Source organism: Salvelinus namaycush, chromosome 7 (genome assembly GCF_016432855.1).
Source record: "Salvelinus namaycush isolate Seneca chromosome 7, SaNama_1.0, whole genome shotgun sequence".
Lineage (NCBI taxonomy): Eukaryota > Metazoa > Chordata > Actinopteri > Salmoniformes > Salmonidae > Salvelinus > Salvelinus namaycush.
The window spans coordinates 53,060,700-53,078,367 of record NC_052313.1 but is presented as its reverse complement, the minus strand read 5'-3'; the positions used below and the strand labels follow the sequence as shown (position 1 = coordinate 53,078,367).

Sequence of the window (17,668 nt, the reverse complement as noted above, 5' to 3'; positions counted from 1 at the left end):
TGTCTTTCTCTCTTTTTGACTGAACTACTCACCACATATTATGCACTGCAGTGCTAGCTAGCTGTAGCTTATACTTTCAGTACTAGATTAATTATCTGATCCTTTGATTGGGTGGACAACATGTCAGTTCATGCTGCAAGAGCTCTGATAGGTTGGTGGACGTCCTCTGGAAGTTGTCATAATTACTGTGTAAGTCTATGGAAGGGGGTGAGAACCATGAGCCTCCTCGGTTTTGTATTGAAGTCAATGTACCCAGAGGAGAACGGGAGCTAGCTGTCCTCCGACTACACCATGGTGATACCCTACAGAGTGCTGTTGAGGCTACTCTAGACCTTCAATGCAAAAGTGTCTATTAATACATTATTTGGTGACGTGAATATATTTAGTATAGTTTTATCTAAAAAGGATAACCTTTTTATGTTTTACTATTTAAATTTTTATAAAATTCACTGAGGAGGATGGTCCTCCCCTTCCTCCCCAGTGGAGCCTCCACTGGTCTATTATTGTTGGCTGGTTGCTACCAGCCGCTAAACTAGGTGTCCCGTCCTTCCAGGTTGTTGGCCTGAGGTAGGACTACATAGATTTAAATAGTGGAATAGGGTGGTGGGGTTGTAATGAGTGTAGGGTTAGATGGTAGGGTATTTTACTTTTTTCATGCAAAGTATAAAGGATTTATACTCCAGTCTAGTTGGTGGCGGTAATTCAACATTTATTGGATGCCAACCGCCGTTAAACCTCATCGAAGAAGAACGCTAAGCAGAATCAGAGATAGAGGTTTCAACCAACATTTCTTTGATAAAGCGAAAACATAGACTTTCATAACCATTGCTAATATGTCAAAGCTACAGATGTTGAATATGTTTGTCACCGAGCGTTTGTCGGCGGCTGCTGTGGAGATATTCGGAGCCGTGGAGAAAACCGTAGCAGAGTATCAGGAAGAAATCTGCCGTTCGGCGGAGGAGAACGAGCGTTTACGCAGGCTGTTGGATTTGGTTAGCAAACCGGAGATAAAGTTACACAGAGCAGGTTCGTACAACATTCTGTTGTTGTAACGAGATTTGACTAATAGACTAGATTCATGTTTATTTTAGATTTTTTTTAACCATTATTTTATCAGGGAGACATTCGTGGGCAGGGTTGCCAGGTCTAGCTAACATTTCTAGACAATGACTACTCAAAACCTGCCCACAAGGCCTTAAAACTAGCCCCAATTTTGGGGGCGCAGTAAGAGAGGAGTTGCCACGTTTATCCAATAAACCCTTTTTCCATAACGTTATCGAGCGAATTAAGAAGGAATATCCACGTCACGACGTAAGAATCAAAATTCGTTTTTACATGAAAATAACAATTATTGCGAGCTAACGTGATGTAATCGAGGAATTTTAACATGTCGCAAGAGGAAAGATAAATCGCACTTATTAAACTCGCCAGATAATTTTCCATCAACGGATGTCGATTTAGCTTGTTTGACTGCTATGATTGTAAATCAATCCCATTTGCGCATGTGTATAGCTATAGATAAATCCGACAGAAGAGTTTGAGTGATGAAAGTTGGACAGAGGATCACAATCTCTGCGCAAGACACACTTGGACGAACTTCAGGCTATTTTCTAGCAGTTGTGTCCTTACGTGCCAGCAGGGTTGGGTAGGTTACTTTCTAAATGTAATCCATTACAGTTACTAGTTACCTTTCCTAAATGTAATCAGTAACGTAACTTTTGGATTACCCTAACTCAGTAATGTAATGTGATTACATTCCGTCACGTTCCCCTTAAGAGGCATTATAAGAAGACAAAAATGTATGTTTACTTTATTTAACCTTTATTTAACTGTTGAGCCACATCTATTGCAGAATAAAACAATGTTAACGTTTACATAGCTGGCCATATATGGATGTTAAATTTTACTTTATAGGGTTGGTTATGTCGGCTTCTTCTAACCATTCACTTTCTACTACATATAATAATACGATTACATTATATCTTTACATTAAAAACCAAAGTCTTTCAGAATTCCAGTCATTCCAATAAATGCTATACACCCTGGTCTCTAAGAATAGGACTTCGAAATATGGAAGGATAGATTAGCCAAATTGTTTTTCCTGAGCATGACCCCAAAACTAAGGACTTATTAGCCAGCACTGCTATGTTGTTTATGATTTTGTTGTCATGGAGGACTGATTGGGCTCATTGATTCGAGTGGGAAAATAAATGCAGCGCTCTTGGAATGGCATGCTTTGAGCACTAATGAAAAATGCTATTTACATGTGAAAAATGAATGCCATATGCTGCATTTGCTATAGGCCTATTGTTTACCTTTTGTTGGTGACAATTTGATATCTTGATAATATGCAGCTATTTAAAGGGCAAATCCACAGATGAAACAATAACAAAACGGCCACCCCGCCTCTGTTTTGGTAAAAAGCTGAGGGATGGGCCTGGAGAAATGTAACCACTCTCAGATTAATAGACATAGCTATGGATGAAAGGACTGACCATCCATGATATAACAAATATTGTTTTAACCATGTTAAGAGGCTTTACAGTGTTTGTTTACATTTACAATGTTTTAGAAACATTGGAGTAAAACAAGCTTATATTTTTGGTTCTTATGGAATGTGACAGTTGAACTAAGCTCATGAGGCATTTATAAGTTCTATTCTTCAAGAATCAATTGATATATATATATATATATATATACTGCTCAAAAAAATAAAGGGAACACTAAAATAACACATCCTAGATCTGAATTAATGAAATATTCTTATTAAATACTTTTTTCTTTACATAGTTGAATGTGCTGACAACAAAATCACACAAAAATTATCAATGGAAATCAAATTTATCAACCCATGGAGGTCTGGATTTGGAGTCACACTCAAAATTAAAGTGGAAAACAACACTACAGGCTGATCCAACTTTGATGTAATGTCCTTAAAACAAGTCAAAATGAGGCTCAGTAGTGTGTGTGGCCTCCACGTGCCTGTATGACCTCCCTACAACGCCTGGGCATGCTCCTGATGAGGTCGCGGATGGTCTCCTGAGGGATCTCCTCCCAGACCTGGACTAAAGCATCCGCCAACTCCTGGACAGTCTGTGGTGCAACGTGGCGTTGGTGGATGGAGCGAGACATGATGTCCCAGATGTGCTCAATTGGATTCAGGTCTGGGGAACGGGCGGGCCAGTCCATAGCATCAATGCCTTCCTCTTGCAGGAACTGCTGACACACTCCAGCCACATGAGGTCTAGCATTGTCTTGCATTAGGAGGAACCCAGGGCCAACCGCACCAGCATATGGTCTCACAAGGGGTCTGAGGATCTCATCTCGGTACCTAATGGCAGTCAGGCTACCTCTGGCGAGCACATGGAGGGCTGTGCGGCCCCCCAAAGAAATGCCACCCCACACCATGACTGACCCACCGCCAAACCGGTCATGCTGGAGGATGTTGCAGGCAGCAGAACGTTCTCCACGGCATCTCCAGACTCTGTCACGTGCTCAGTGTGAACCTGCTTTCATCTGTGAAGAGCACAGGGCACCAGTGGCGAATTTGCCAATCTTGGTGTTCTCTGGCAAATGCCAAACGTCCTGCACGGTGTTGGGCTGTAAGCACAACCCCCACCTGTGGACGTCGGGCCCTCATACCACCCTCATGGAGTCTGTTTCTGACCGTTTGAGCAGACACATGCACATTTGTGGCCTGCTAGAGGTCATTTTGCAGGGCTCTGGCAGTGCTCCTCCTGCTACTCCTTGCACAAAGGCGGAGGTAGCGGTCCTGCTGCTGGGTTGTTGCCCTCCTACGGCCTCCTCCACGTCTCCTGATGTACTGGCCTGTCTCCTGGTAGCGCCTCCATGCTCTGGACACTACGCTGACAGACACAGCAAACCTTCTTGCCACAGCTCGCATTGATGTGCCATCCTGGATGAGCTGCACTACCTGAGCCACTTGTGTGGGTTGTAGACTCCGTCTCATGCTACCACTAGAGTGAGAGCACCGCCAGCATTCAAAAGTGACCAAAACATCAGCCAGGAAGCATAGGAACTGAGAAGTGGTGTGTGGTCACCACCTGCAGAACCACTCCTTTATTGGGGGTGTCTTTCTAATTGCCTATAATTTCCACCTGTTGTCGGATTACAGTTACTGGGAGTTCCATAACTGCCATTTCAAATGTCCACTCGCGCAGCGCTCGAGACTCAAGAACTGCTGCTCTGTCACACCTCCTTCCGGCCCTCCCCACCACTCATTCAGTAACAGCCTCCCTCACTGCCTGATAATCAGCAGCAACCGGTCACAGTAAAATATATATTTTTTTTTAAAGAAATGCGATGGTGGCCGCAGTGCAGAGTAGGCCAAAAGTGGGCCAAAAACCTGCAGCCCACGAACAATTCGCCCGCAACATCGTTTTCCAAGTAACCCAATTGTCGGGGGAAACCACGGGCATGGCAACCCTGCTCATGTGACACATTGTGATATGTTAAAAGGAAGAGGCTATACAAACACGCCTGGTTCCCAAATTGATGACGTATGTCGCGCAGTTGAGAGTCGAGTGGAGAGGAATGGATTCGGTTCAGTTAGTTCAGTCAGTCATTCTGGTGATACTAGTTTATGCTGGCTAGTTGTCAACAGCAGCATTGCGCTAGTTTAAACGTGTAAAAGACAGTGATGTTTATATCGATGGGCGAGGGAGAAATAACTTGTGGTATTGGTCACCATCTGGATATCACTCTGATATGCCAATTAACTAACGTGAAGACAAACTCGATCCATTGGAATACTGCGTTACTTGATATTATTTCAAAGAGGCTCCGTAAGCCACGCCCCAGGACATTGCTAGGCAGGTTGCAGTGACACGTTCTAATAGGAAAAAACGCCTCTCAATTTAAAATGGGTCCGCCGTGTTACGCTTACATATATGCAATACCAGTGTATTGCAGGTCATTTCGTCTGATTTAAGTAAAATATATTTGAGTTGGTAACAGGGAAACAACGCTGAGTCCTATACAGTTTGAGGTTTTACTTATAAAAAGTGTCCCAGTCCAGCATGCTTATCTCTGCCCGCTGGGCGGTGGTTTATGGAGCACTCCTTGAAATAAGTTCTCCTAACTGGATCCGTTGGAAAACGGCTTTGTCTCACCACGCGGTTGTGGATGAACAGTGCAAAGTTGCTGTAATTCCGACTGTGCAGAAGTTGCTTCACCGTGCATCTGTGTCACATGTCGCTGGCGGTAGCTACTTGGTCAATTTGTTCCAGCCCACTTGATTATATTTCAAGTAGGATAGCAGCCTGCACGATAAATAATGTGTAATTTTGGTAGTAACCATCTGGGTGTCACCGTGATGGAGTCTACTGTTCAACCGGAAGAGTTTGCGCCGCAACCCGGCAACAACAAAACAGGGCACAGTCTGTCCTTCACTCTTGATTGCCGAGCACTGCTGTCCTGCAGTAGGGAGAGGGAGGTAGCTAGATAGCCAATATCAGGCCAGAGTGACAGCTAAAGCACATTTATTGTAGTGACTTTCACCGAAAATGTACAACTGCGGCAACGTCTACATAAAAAATCAACAATGGAAAAGTCCCAACTTTGGCAAACAAGTTTCAAATTCTCGACAGGTTACGTGGGTACAGTAAGGATGTGGCGTGACTGTAAACGTCTTTGATATTAAGCATCTCAATCACGTCGCGTGATTTCGCATAGGTTGTTTGGTGACCCGTTACAAAATAGAACTAGCTAGCTGAGGAGGGCTGATTAGGACGACTGACTGAACCGAATCCGTTCATCCCCACTCAAGTCTCTCTGCACGACATACGTCATCAATTTTGGGCACCAGGCTTGTCGTATAGCCTCTCCCATGCTAAAGAGCTTCGTCTCTTCCTCGGTCGTCACTAGATACCATAGCCTCAAAGTCATAAATCCCTCCTATTTCTTAAATGTCTCTTCATAAAATGTAATTTTAAACGTAACGTAACCACACTGCTAACTTTATGCCTAATCTTAAATAAAGGTTAAATATATTTTTTTAATCAAAAAGCACATTTTAGCCAATTTTGACTTTGTGGCTGTAGAAACCCTTCCTCTCTTGCTATAAGCACCCTTGAACGAAACTCTGGTTCACCAACATTGCTTTATATAAATCACGTGCTGGGGGAGCGGCTCTAAGGACATTCCTGACCCGTAAACGACTAACCAAAATATAAAACTGACCCTAACCAAACCATTAACCTTAACACTGAACTTAAACTAATTTGAACTAATTCTGAAATAAAATACATTTTTGCAGATCAGGAGTGCACTTATAGTCTTTTCTGTGCTGTTTAGTGTAGACTAGTCAACAAAACCGTCTTATTTTTGAGCACAGAGAGGGCTTCCAAACAACATTTCTGATACTTTATTAAAGCTGGAATATGTAATATTTTGGCCAAATGACCAAATTCACATAGAAATGTAGTTATAGAGCTGTCATTCTCATTGAAAGCAAGTCTAAGAAGCGGTAGATCTGTTCTATATGTGCTATGCGCATTAATTCTCTGCTTCCCATTCATAAGTTTAGTTTTTTACTTTCAGTTTTTTACACCAGCTTCAAACAGCTGAAAATACAATATTTTTGATTATGGAGAATATATTTCACAACAGTTTAGATGGTACAATGATTTGCTACACTATGCTTGCTTGTTTTGTCATTTAAACTGAAATAAGGCAAACTATTAGAAAACTATTTAGCAACCAAGAAATGACTGAGCGATTTCTGCATAGTGCACCTGTTTAAGATATATTTTTTCCCTCCAGACTTCCAGGTACTGACTCCTGCCGTTCCCCCTGAGCAGCAGAACTGTAAGCAGGAGTGGAGCCCCAGTCTAAGGCAGGAGGACCCAGAACCCACACAGATTAAAGAGGAACAACAGGAGCTCAGACTCAGTCAGGAGGACCCACCTCAGCCCTCATATCTATACCAAAACCAAACTGTGGATGACGGAGAGAGGGGTATTCTACCTATCATCATAACTGAAGAGATCAAAACAGAAGCTGATGGAGAGGGCTACATAGTACCAGAACCAACCAGTGATCAGCCCCTTTCAGTTCATCCAGACTGCTCTGCTGCAGTGGAGAAGCCATATCGGTGTCAACAATGTGACAAAAGCTTCACACGTAAGGGACACTTGACCATCCATTCAAAAATACACACAGGAGAGAAATCTTATCTGTGCAAACAATGTGACAAAAGCTTCATCCAGAAAGGCGACTTGGACAGACATACAAGGGTACACACAGGAGATAATCCATATCAGTGCAAACAATGTGGCAAAATGTTTAACCAGAAAGGAAGCTTGACCATCCATTCAAGGATACACACAGGGGAGAAACCTTATCAGTGCAAAGACTGTGACAAATCCTTCAACCAGAAGATGGAATTGATATTGCATATGAGAGTTCACACAGGGGAGAGACCATATAATTGTCCTGTATGCAAGAAAAGTTACATGGCATTAAGCTATTTAAGACTTCATCAGCGTGTTCACACCGGGGAGAAACCTTACCAGTGCAAAGAATGTGGCAAATGCTTTGGTTATAAAGGAAGCTTGAAGTCTCATATGAGCACTCACACAAAAGAATCAGCCTGAAGTGAGAACAACAAATGACTACTCACGTGAATTTCTTGTTACATCCAACTTGTAAATAATTTATGTTCTATTACCTGGCATTTGACAACAAAACAAATGTAGTTATGTGAGAGGAGTGATAAAACATCAGTCAGTATCAGATTTGTAAGCTCATTTTAGCTCTCACTTTTTTTGGATACCTACTGGCCAGGACAATGAGGGAATTTGACAATGCTGGCCCGGCTGAAAAGTGATTGCATCCTTTTTGAAACCAGGCTGCCTCACGGGCATGAGCCACTCCTCCCTCACCGCTTTTGCCTGGTCACATGATGTGCCATAGTCCGGTGCACCGCGGTTCAGCCTAATCAAACTCCTGCACTGCTGGCTTCAGGAAGTCATCACAACTGTGTCTAGCAGAGCACACACTTGGATTCCTAAACAACAGGAGTTCATATTCAATTGTTTAACAATGACATACAGGATATTTGGGCCACTATCTTCTATCTGTACTTCTGTCTGCATGTTAGAATATTATAGTAGCCTATTATGTCTTTGTTGACTATATAATGCAGCAAATATTTTATGTTTTCATTTTTTCGTGGGGGAGTAGATCAGCTTTAATATTGCAGACAGATTGTGGCTTTCAATGTAATTGCATCATTTCCAATCCCCCATATATGTTTTTGTGTGTGTGTGTGTTTATATATATATATTTTTATTTTTATTTTTTTATATATATATTTAATTGTATTATTTTCCTCTAACCCTACCATCCCTCCCCTAATTGGAGTAAACTAATGGACAACACTTAGGCTTCTACTTCCATCTTATATATACACTATATACAGTTTACAGACACAGTATATTTTACAATAGTTATCTTTTGTTTGTTTTTAGTCCCCTCCTTCAGCTACCCTCAACCCCTCCCATATATCTCTGAACACCATCCAATTTTTATTTCTGTTTGCCATATGTTTTCCAACTGTGCTGTTTCACATATGTTCTGAAACTATACACATTTTATGGACACTGTATATTTTACATGAGTTATCTTGTTATTTTTAGTCCCACCCTTCAACTCCACTCAACCCCTCCCATCTATCTCTGAACATCATCCAGTTTTGATTTCTATTTGCCAGACCAAAGGACAGATTTCCACCTGTCTAATGTCCATTGCTCGTGTTTCTTGGTCCAAGCAAATCTCTTCTTATTATTGGTGTCCTTTAGTTGTGGTTTCTTTGCAGCAATTCGACCATGAAGACCTGATTCACGCTGTCTCCTCTGAACAGTTGATGTTGAGATGTGTCTGTTACTTGAACTCGGAAGCATTTATTTGGGCTGCAATTTCTGAGGCTGGTAACTCTAATGAACTTATCCTCTGCAGCAGAGGTAACTCTGGGTCTTCCTTTCCTGTGGCAGTCCTCATGAGAGCCAGTTCCATCATAGCGCCTGATGGTTTTTGTGACTGCACTGGAAGAAACGTTCAAAGTTCTTGAAATTTTCCGTATTGACTGAACTTCATGTAATGATGGACTGTCATTTCTCTTTGCCTATTTGAGCTGTTCTTGCCATAATATGGACTTGGTATTTTACCAAATAGGGCTATCTTCTGTATACCACCCCTACCTTGTCACAACACGACTGATTGGCTCAAGCACATTAAGAATGAAAGAAATTCCACAAATTAACTAGGAACACCTGTTCATTGAAATGCATTCCAGGTGACTCCCTCATGAAGCTGGTTGAGAGAATGCCAAGAGTGTGGAAGGATGTCATCAAGGCAAAGGATGGCTACTTTGAAGAATCTCATATATTTTGATTTGTTTAACACTTTTTTGGTTACTACATGATTCCATATGTGTTATTTCATAGTTTTGATGTCTTCACTATTATTCTACAATGTAGAAAATAGTAAAAAGGTGTGTCCAAATGTTTGACTGGTACTGTAATATATATATATATAACATTCTATTGGTTGCAAGAATTTTGTATAATAATAAAAAATGAAAAACACTGTTTTGAATCCGCCGTCATTTTGTGTATCAGTTCATGTGCCATGGAATCAGTACATCAAAAATCTCTTCCCAACTATTTTGCAATCTATATGCCACAGCTGTCAATTTTTTGGTCCTTAAATGAAACTGGTATACTTTTTTCTTTATCACAATTTTCTTTAACCAATTATGATCTTTAATGCAGGGCCAACAGACAAGTTCCTTTCTTCCTCCCCCTTCCACTTGCCTCTTCCATTTTTGCACTAATGCTGCAATTAGTTGGTTGTAATTTTGGGTAGAGCAGACATTTCCATATATTTGTGTTAGCTGCATGTGTGACAACTCCACCAGTCCTATCTATGATTTAATTTACAAAGATATATACAGTTGTAAAAAAGTTGAACCATTATTTATTGTAATATTTGTTCTGTCTTTTCTGGTGGATTAAACTGAAATTGCAACCAACTTTCTATAGCTTGTTTTAAAAATAGCGATATTTTGGAGATTTAATTTTTAAATAACCGAAAGTGAGCGGTTGAAATCTGAATAAAGGGGAAAAGGCCATTCTTGAACATGGGGCGAGACATTCTTACTAATCTGCTGGAGAACCAGTACGGATTTAAGTATAACTTTGTATGACTGAAGCCTTTAGTGAGAGGTCTAATGCTTTAATATTTAATAATTTCTGCCCTCCGAGTTCATATTCATTATATAAATAGGCCTGTTTAATTTTGTCTGGTTTATCATTCCAAATAAAATTTAATATTTTTTGCTCATATAATTTAAACAAGTCACTAGGTGTAGGCAAGGCCATAAGCAAATAAGTAAACTGGGACATGACTAAAGAGTTAATCACGGGACTTTTCCACAAATAGACAGGTATTTTCCTTTCCATGGTAGCAAGATCTTATCTATTTTTACTAACTTTCTATTAAAATGTATTGTAGTGAGAATTTCTTTCTTTCAGGATATGAAAGAGTATGTTCTCCAACCCTAACCACTCAGCCCCTACCCAGATGGTCATGAGCCATCGCAATCTTCGCACTCTATCCCACTACTCTCTCCTCTTCTATCCTATCATCTCTCCCTTCTGCTAAATCCTTCTCCCTCCTCCCTCCTGATTCTGCCTTTATGACCCCCTCTCCTCCCTTTCCGCATCCTATGACTCACACTGTCCCCTTTCCTCCCGGCCGTGTCGGCCCTGCCCTCCTGCTCCGTGGCTGAGTGACTCATTGTGAGCTTACAGAACAGGACTGCAGCCAGCTTAGCAAAAATGTAGGAAAACTAAACTTCCGAAGGACCTATCATCCTTTCACTCCCTCCGATCTACCTTCTCTTCCTCTGTATCCACTGCTAAAGCCACTTTCTACCACTCTAAATTTCAAGTTTCTGCCTCTAACCCTCGGAAACTATTTTTCACCTTCTCCTCCCTCCCTCTCTCCCTCACCCTTCCTCTCTACGGACGACTTTGTCAACCACTTTGAAAAAAAGGTTGACGACATCCGCTACTCATTCACTCAGGCTATTGGTCTCACTCACACAGAACTACCCTATGCCTTGACCTCTTTCTCCCCTCTCTCTCCAGATGACATCCTGCGACTTGTGAGGTATGGCCGCCTGAACCTGCCTGCTCGACCCCATCCCCTTCTTCAGACCATCTCTGGAGACCTTCTCCCATTCCTCACTTCCCTCATCAACTCATCCCTGACCACTGGCTGCGTCCCTTCTGACTGCAAAATGGCCTGAGTTGGTGACCTCCTCAAGAAACCAACACTCGACTCATCTGACGTCAAAAACTATAGACCTGTATCTCTTCTTTCTTTTCTTTCCATAACACTTGAGCGTGCGTTCTCTGATCAACTTTCTTGTCATCTCTCTCAGAATGATCTTCTTGACCCTAACCAGTCAGGCTTCAAGACGGGTCACTTAACCGAGACTGCTCTTCTCTGTGTCATGGAGTCTCCCCGCACTGCCAAAGCTGACTCTCTCTCCACTGCCTTCGACACTGTGAATCATCAGATCCTCCTCCCCACCCTCTCAGGGCTGGGTGTCTCAGGCTTCGCACACCCTTGGATTGCATCCTACCTGGCAGGCCGCTCTTACCAGGTGACGTGGAGAGGATCTGTGTCTGCACCATGTACCCTCACTACTGGTGTCCCCCAGGGCTCAGTTCTAGGCCCTCTCCTCTTCTCTCTATTGTCGTAGAAATTCTAACCAGAAAGGAAGACAGAGACTGTAGATTCCTCAAAACAACTTATTTTATTATAAGATTTGCAATAATGGAGCAGGTGCAACAGTCAAGAGCCCAACAAACAACAGTTGGTTCTCAGCCTTTATAGGAAAATACAACCTCTTTTGTCTATATGGCATTTTAGCAGGGGTGTGAGATCATGGTGGGAGCATAGCGTACAAACAAGTGATAATGCCAGTTTTGTTACTCCTTTCTGCTGATAGAATTGTCGCTTCTGCTCAAGCTAGCCTCTGTTCTCTTCATATCTCCACACAGCTGTGCCCTTGAAAGATAGGAAAAGAACAGGATGGAGGAAAAGAACAGGATGGACCAAAAGACGAGTCACTCAGACGGCCCTTTTGTCTTTGGCCACGTGACTAAGTTACTCAGAAACAAGAGAGGAAAAACACTGGCTTCTTTTTACATGATAGAAATAGACAGTGGAAATGTACAGGTTTAAGGCGTATACAAATGATGTGCATAACAGAGTATGTAATTTTGTCACTATACACCAAATCACCCGGTTCCATCATATCCTCACATGGTCTCTCCTATCATTGCTATGCGGATGACACTCAACTACTTTTCTCCTGTCCCCCTTCTGACACCCAGGTGGCGACACGCATCTCTGCGTGCCTGGCAGATATCTCAACATGGATGTTGGCCCAGCACCTCAAGCTCAACAAGACAAAACTGCTCTTCCTCCCGGGGAAGGCCTGCCTGCTCAAAGACCTCTCCATCACAGTTGACAACTCCACAGTGTCCCCCTCCCAGAGTGTAAAGAACCTTGGCGTGACCCTGGACAACACCCTGCCGTTCTCTGCAAACACTGAAGCAGTGACACGCTCCTGCAGGTTCATGCTCTTCAACATCCGTAGAATACGACCCTACCTCACACAGGAAGCGGTGCAGGTCCTAATCCAGGAACTCGTCCTCTCCCGTCTGGACTACTGCGACTCGCTGTTGGCTGGGCTCCCCACTCGTGCCATCAAACCCCTGCAACTTATCCAGAACGTTGCAGCCCGCCTGGTTTTCAACCTTCCCAAGTTCTCTCATGTCACCCCGCTCCTCCGCACACTCCACTGGGGCTTCCAATCGAAGCTCCCATCCACTACAAGACCATGGTGCTTACCTACGGAACAACAAGAGGAACTTCAGGCTATGCTCAAACCCTACACCCCAACCCGAGCACTCCGTTCTGACACCTCAGGTCTCTTTGCCTTCCCACCCCTACGGGAGGGCAGCTCCCACTCAGCCCAAGTTCTTCTCTGTTCTGGCACACCAATGGTAGAACCAGCTTCTCCCTGAAGCTAGGACAGCAGAGTCCCTGCCCATCTTCCAAAAACATCAGAAAACTTTCAAACAGTATCTTAAATAATCCTCCTCCTCACCTCAAGGTTTTTGGTGTCCATTACTGGCCGTTACAGGAAAGCCACACACAAACCACCACCATAGATTTTTTAACTAACCTGTTCTTGGCGATAATTTCTTAGTTCTCGATTCCATTTGCAGGTGGTTCTACAAAAACAAGAAAACTCAGAAAGATATTAAATCCATGTTTTGTACCCTGCGAGGAGGTTCCTCGCCATTTTAGCTGCCACACATCTAACATTTTCCAGCATTTTTTCAGGAACTAGTCATTTCTATGCGAAGCGTCAACGGCCACTTGTAGAAGTAGATGACAGCGCGTAACGCAGTACAACCAAAACAAAGATCTACACACATGCAAGAGGCACATCTCACTCGATACAAAACATGTTTCGCTGCCAAGAACAGGTTAATTGAAAAATCTCTAGCGGCGGCTTCTATGGGGCATTCCTGGAACGCCCTGTAATGGACATAAAAAATGTATCATCATTCATAACCATCATCAATACGTGCAAACTACAGTTGTTGAATATGTTCGTCACCGAGCGTTTCTCGGCGGCTGCTGTGGAGATATTCGGGGCCGTGGAGAAGAACATAGCAGTGTCAGGAAGAACGAAGGTTACGTACGTAACCACGGTTATGTGAGCTATTGGATCATTCCAATATGGTATCCTTCAATAAGGTATCCCTCCGCACAGCAGGACACATTCTGAGTAAGGATTTCAGATTTGTACCGGGTAGTGCTGAGGCTGCGGCGAAACCCCTTAAATAGCTGCCGCCGCACTACTTCCACCTCATGTCCTTTTTCGAGGTGCCGTAGATCACCGACAAAGAGGATTGGAGTGATCCGGTAGCTCACATAACCTTGGTTACATACGTAACCTTCGTTATGTTGCACTATATTGGATCACTCCAATATGGTATCACAATACCAGATTAATCGGTGAACTCTGCAAGGGCCAGACAGAGAACAAAGTCCCATAGAACTGAGGTCAGGGCAGTCTTAGATGCTGTGTCACTCCGTCCCCACTCAGGGAAGCGGAGGTAACACCCAGCACAGCCATCCTGACCTTATTGGTGGAGTAACATTGACTTGATAGTACCTAGAAAAGGTGCTATACGATGCCCAACTGGCCGAGGTGAAAATGTAATTGAGGAGAAACTCCTCAGAACAGGGCCCACCATGTAGCTACTCCTCTAGTAGAATACGCTACTACAGCAGAGGTCAGAGGCCGGCTGTCCAGCCAATATACTGTAGTAATAGTGTCCACAATCCAATGTGAGAGTCTTTAGGCTCTGTAGGCTCTGTCCCAGAGCTCACTATAGCAAACGAATAGCCAATCAGACTGTCGTATTGCCTGTGTCTGTATAATGTAAGTGTCCAAGGTCCTGGCCGGGCACAGCACACACTTGGGGGAAAAACACCCCATCTCACCCGCAGCCACAGAGGGGCATATAGTGCATTTGGAAAGTATTCAGACCCCTTCCCTTTTTCCACATTTTGACATGTTACAGTCTTACTCTAAAATTGATGAAATTACATTTTTCCTCCTCAATCTACACACAATACCTGATAATGACACCGCGAAATCAGGTTTTTAGACACTTTTGCAAATTGCATTCTGTTTTATTGATCATCCTTGAGATGTTTCTACAACTTGATTGGAGTCCACATGTGGTAAATTCAATTGATTGGACATGATTTGGAAAGGCACACACCTGTCTATATAAGGTCCCACAGTTGACAGTGCATGTCAGAGGGAAAACCAAGCCATGAGGTTGAAGGAATTGTCCGTAGAGCTCCGAGATAGGATTGTGTCGAGGCACAGATCTGGGGAAGGGTACCAAAAACTTTCTGCAGCATTTAAGGTCCCCAAGAACACAGTGGCCTCCATCATTCTTAAAATGGAAGAAGTTTGAAATCACCAAGACTCTTCCTATAGCTGGCCGCTCAGCCAAACTGAGTAACGGGGGAGAAGGGCCTTGGTCAGGGAGGTGACCAAGAAGCCAATGGTCACTCTGACAGAGCTCCAGAGTTCCTCTGTGGAGATGGGAAAATCTTCAGGAAGAACAACCATCTCTGCAGCACTCCACCAATCATGCCTTTATGTGGCCAGACAGAAGCCACTCCTCTGTAAAAGGCACATGACAGCCCGCTTGGAGTTTGCCAAAAGGCACCTAAAGGACTCTCAGACCATGAGAAACAAGATTCTCTGGTCTGATGAAACCAAGATTGACCTCTTTGGCCTGAATGCCAAGCGTCACGTCTGTAGGAAACCTGGCACCATCCCTACGGTGAAGAATGGTGGTGACAGCATCATGCTGTGGGGATGTTTTTCAGTGATGATCTGCAGAGAAGAATGGGAGAAACTCCCTAAATACAGGTGTGCCAAGCTTCATACCCAAGATAACTCGAGACTGTAATCGCTGCCAAAGGTGCTTCAGCAAAGTACTGAATAATGTGTCTGAATAATTATGTAAATGTGATATTTCTAAAATGTTTACAAACCTGTTTTTGCTTTGTCATTATGGGCTATTGTGTGTAGATTGAGGGGGATTATTTAAAAAAAATCCATTTTAGAATATGGCTGTAACGTAACAAAATGTGGAAAAAGTCAAGGGGTCTGAATACTTTCTGTATTCCGTACAAGTTTTGCTCAAAGCAGCCAACTAAAGTAATGTAGTCAACGTAAGTTCAATCAAAGGCTGGTCTGAGTGCATTTCCTGTTTCATTCAGTAGTACAGCACAATTCACAGTTGCATTTCATCATGGGCACAGTGGGAATTTATATCTGTGATGTTTAAATGATGTCTTACCCCCAGAGTGAGAGAGTACATCACTTCCAGCAGATCTCCTTGCTGAGGGTGGCGTTAATCATGCACTGCTTCTCGTGGGGTGAGCCTGATGTTCCGCATATCATGTCTATGTGTTTAACATGGGGAAAAGTGGACACAAAGTCAAATTGATGCATCTACAAATTCACTGTTTTACACAATATTGTATCATATTTGATGAGTTACTGACCTGTCTGTCTACAGGCTTGTTCTGACGTAGTCTCCACAACCAGATCACACTGGCACGGGATGTCCACGCACTGGATGGACTGAGGGATGCACTCCTGTTGGACTGGAAAACAAAGAGACATGGTCAGTGGTAGATATTTTTCAATGCTGTATCACCATCTTTATCTGGACAGAAAACAAATTGTTTCTCATACTCAACACCCAATCCTCATGCCTCATTGTTTGTTCTTGTTTCCCAATCAACAGTCTGGATCTTCCTCTTCTGCCATGGTGGATGATCTACCTTTTCTGGTAAATACAGGGCCTTTTCTCTTTCCCACCGGAAAATGGCAGCTGCAGACCCAAGTGTTGTCACTGGGTTTCCGGTCCATCCACCTGAAAGACAACAAATGTTACTTTTACCAGCTAGCTAAATTGATTAGTGAAATGATAACAGCTACATTAAAATACCATAACCCACAGACTTGACTATAGTAACAGTAAAATAGACTGGGCTTTGGTCTATCTTCACATCTAAAATCCTACTATGTGGATGGGACATTTCTGCTGGGATGGAGGAATTATCTGGAATGCTCAACTAGATGATCAGGGCAGTCTAGGTTACTATTTGCCAGAAGAGGTGAAGTATTGCAATGAGCTATACAACCACTTCTGATTCTAATTCTCAAGAGGAAAGTTAAAACCTTCAGCCATAAGGTCACTGAAGAGGACCAACAGTGATAGGGGGATTGTCTGAAAGGTACTGACATGCAGGGATATAACATAAGGATTTTGGGCACTGGCCAGCAGACCAAGATTTCTACATTCAGGTCCTAAATCTGTGGCATGCGATGTTTATAAAGAAACATTTTTCAATAAAGATGTCACAACATTCATTATGCTATTATATGCTAGTTTTTTTTAACTTGTAAGGAGGGTAATGTGCATTGTACACGTAACTACAGTTGGTGGTTATCTATACTGAAAAAAATCTAAATGCAAAATGTAAAGTGTTGGTCCCATGTTTCATGAGCTGAAATTAAAGATCCTTGAAAGGTTATTTCCCTCAAATGTTGTGCACAAATTTGTTTACATCCCTGTTCGTGAGCATTTCTCCTTTGCCAAGATAATCCATCCACCTGACAGGTGTTGCATATAAAGAAGCTGATTAAACAGCATGATCATTACACAGGTGCACCTTGTGCTGGAGAAAATAAAAGTCCACTAAAATGTGCAGTTTCTCACACAACGCCACAGATGTCTCAAGTTGACAGAGCGTGCAATTGGCATGTTGACTACAGGAATGTCCACCAGAGCTGTTGCCAGAGAATTCAATGTTAATTTCTCTACCATAAGCCAACTCCAACGTCTATTTAGAGAATTTGGCAGTACATCCAACCAGCCTCACAATCGCAGAACATGTGAAACCAAGCCAGCCAAGGACATCCACATCCAGCTTCTTCACCTGTGGGATCATC

At 42.9% G+C, this 17,668-nt stretch overlaps 1 protein-coding gene and 1 long non-coding RNA gene across 3 annotated transcripts; one reads left to right on the top strand and one right to left on the bottom strand.

The window, feature by feature from the left end:
• Window positions 1-712: 712 nt before the first annotated feature.
• Window positions 713-8,347, top strand: LOC120051432 (zinc finger protein 239-like). Its single transcript, XM_038998298.1, has 2 exons — window positions 713-1,026; window positions 6,784-8,347. Exons 1-2 carry the CDS (start codon window positions 834-836, stop codon window positions 7,614-7,616), a joined length of 1,026 nt encoding a protein of 341 aa, XP_038854226.1. The 5' UTR covers window positions 713-833; the 3' UTR covers window positions 7,617-8,347.
• A 4,545-nt stretch (window positions 8,348-12,892) lies between these two features.
• LOC120051443 lies at window positions 12,893-17,234 on the bottom strand. Of its 2 annotated transcripts, none has more exons than XR_005477261.1 (4): window positions 16,406-17,234; window positions 16,213-16,314; window positions 16,005-16,110; window positions 12,893-12,951 (listed from the first exon to the last, which is right to left on the bottom strand). It is a non-coding gene; the product is annotated as an uncharacterized LOC120051443 (long non-coding RNA). The 2 variants fall into 2 exon arrangements; XR_005477260.1 differs by having other exon boundaries at window positions 16,495-17,233.
• Between the last annotated feature and the right edge of the window lie 434 nt (window positions 17,235-17,668).

What these genes read in the sequence shown, in the direction of transcription:
- LOC120051432 (XM_038998298.1), top strand. Translation starts at nt 834, where the DNA reads ATGTCAAAGCTACAGATGTTGAATATGTTTGTCACCGAGCGTTTGTCG. An exon ending in GATAAAGTTACACAGAGCAG is followed by an intron (nt 1,027 to 6,783) that starts GTTCGTACAACA and finishes TTTTCCCTCCAG; the next exon opens with ACTTCCAGGTACTGACTCCT.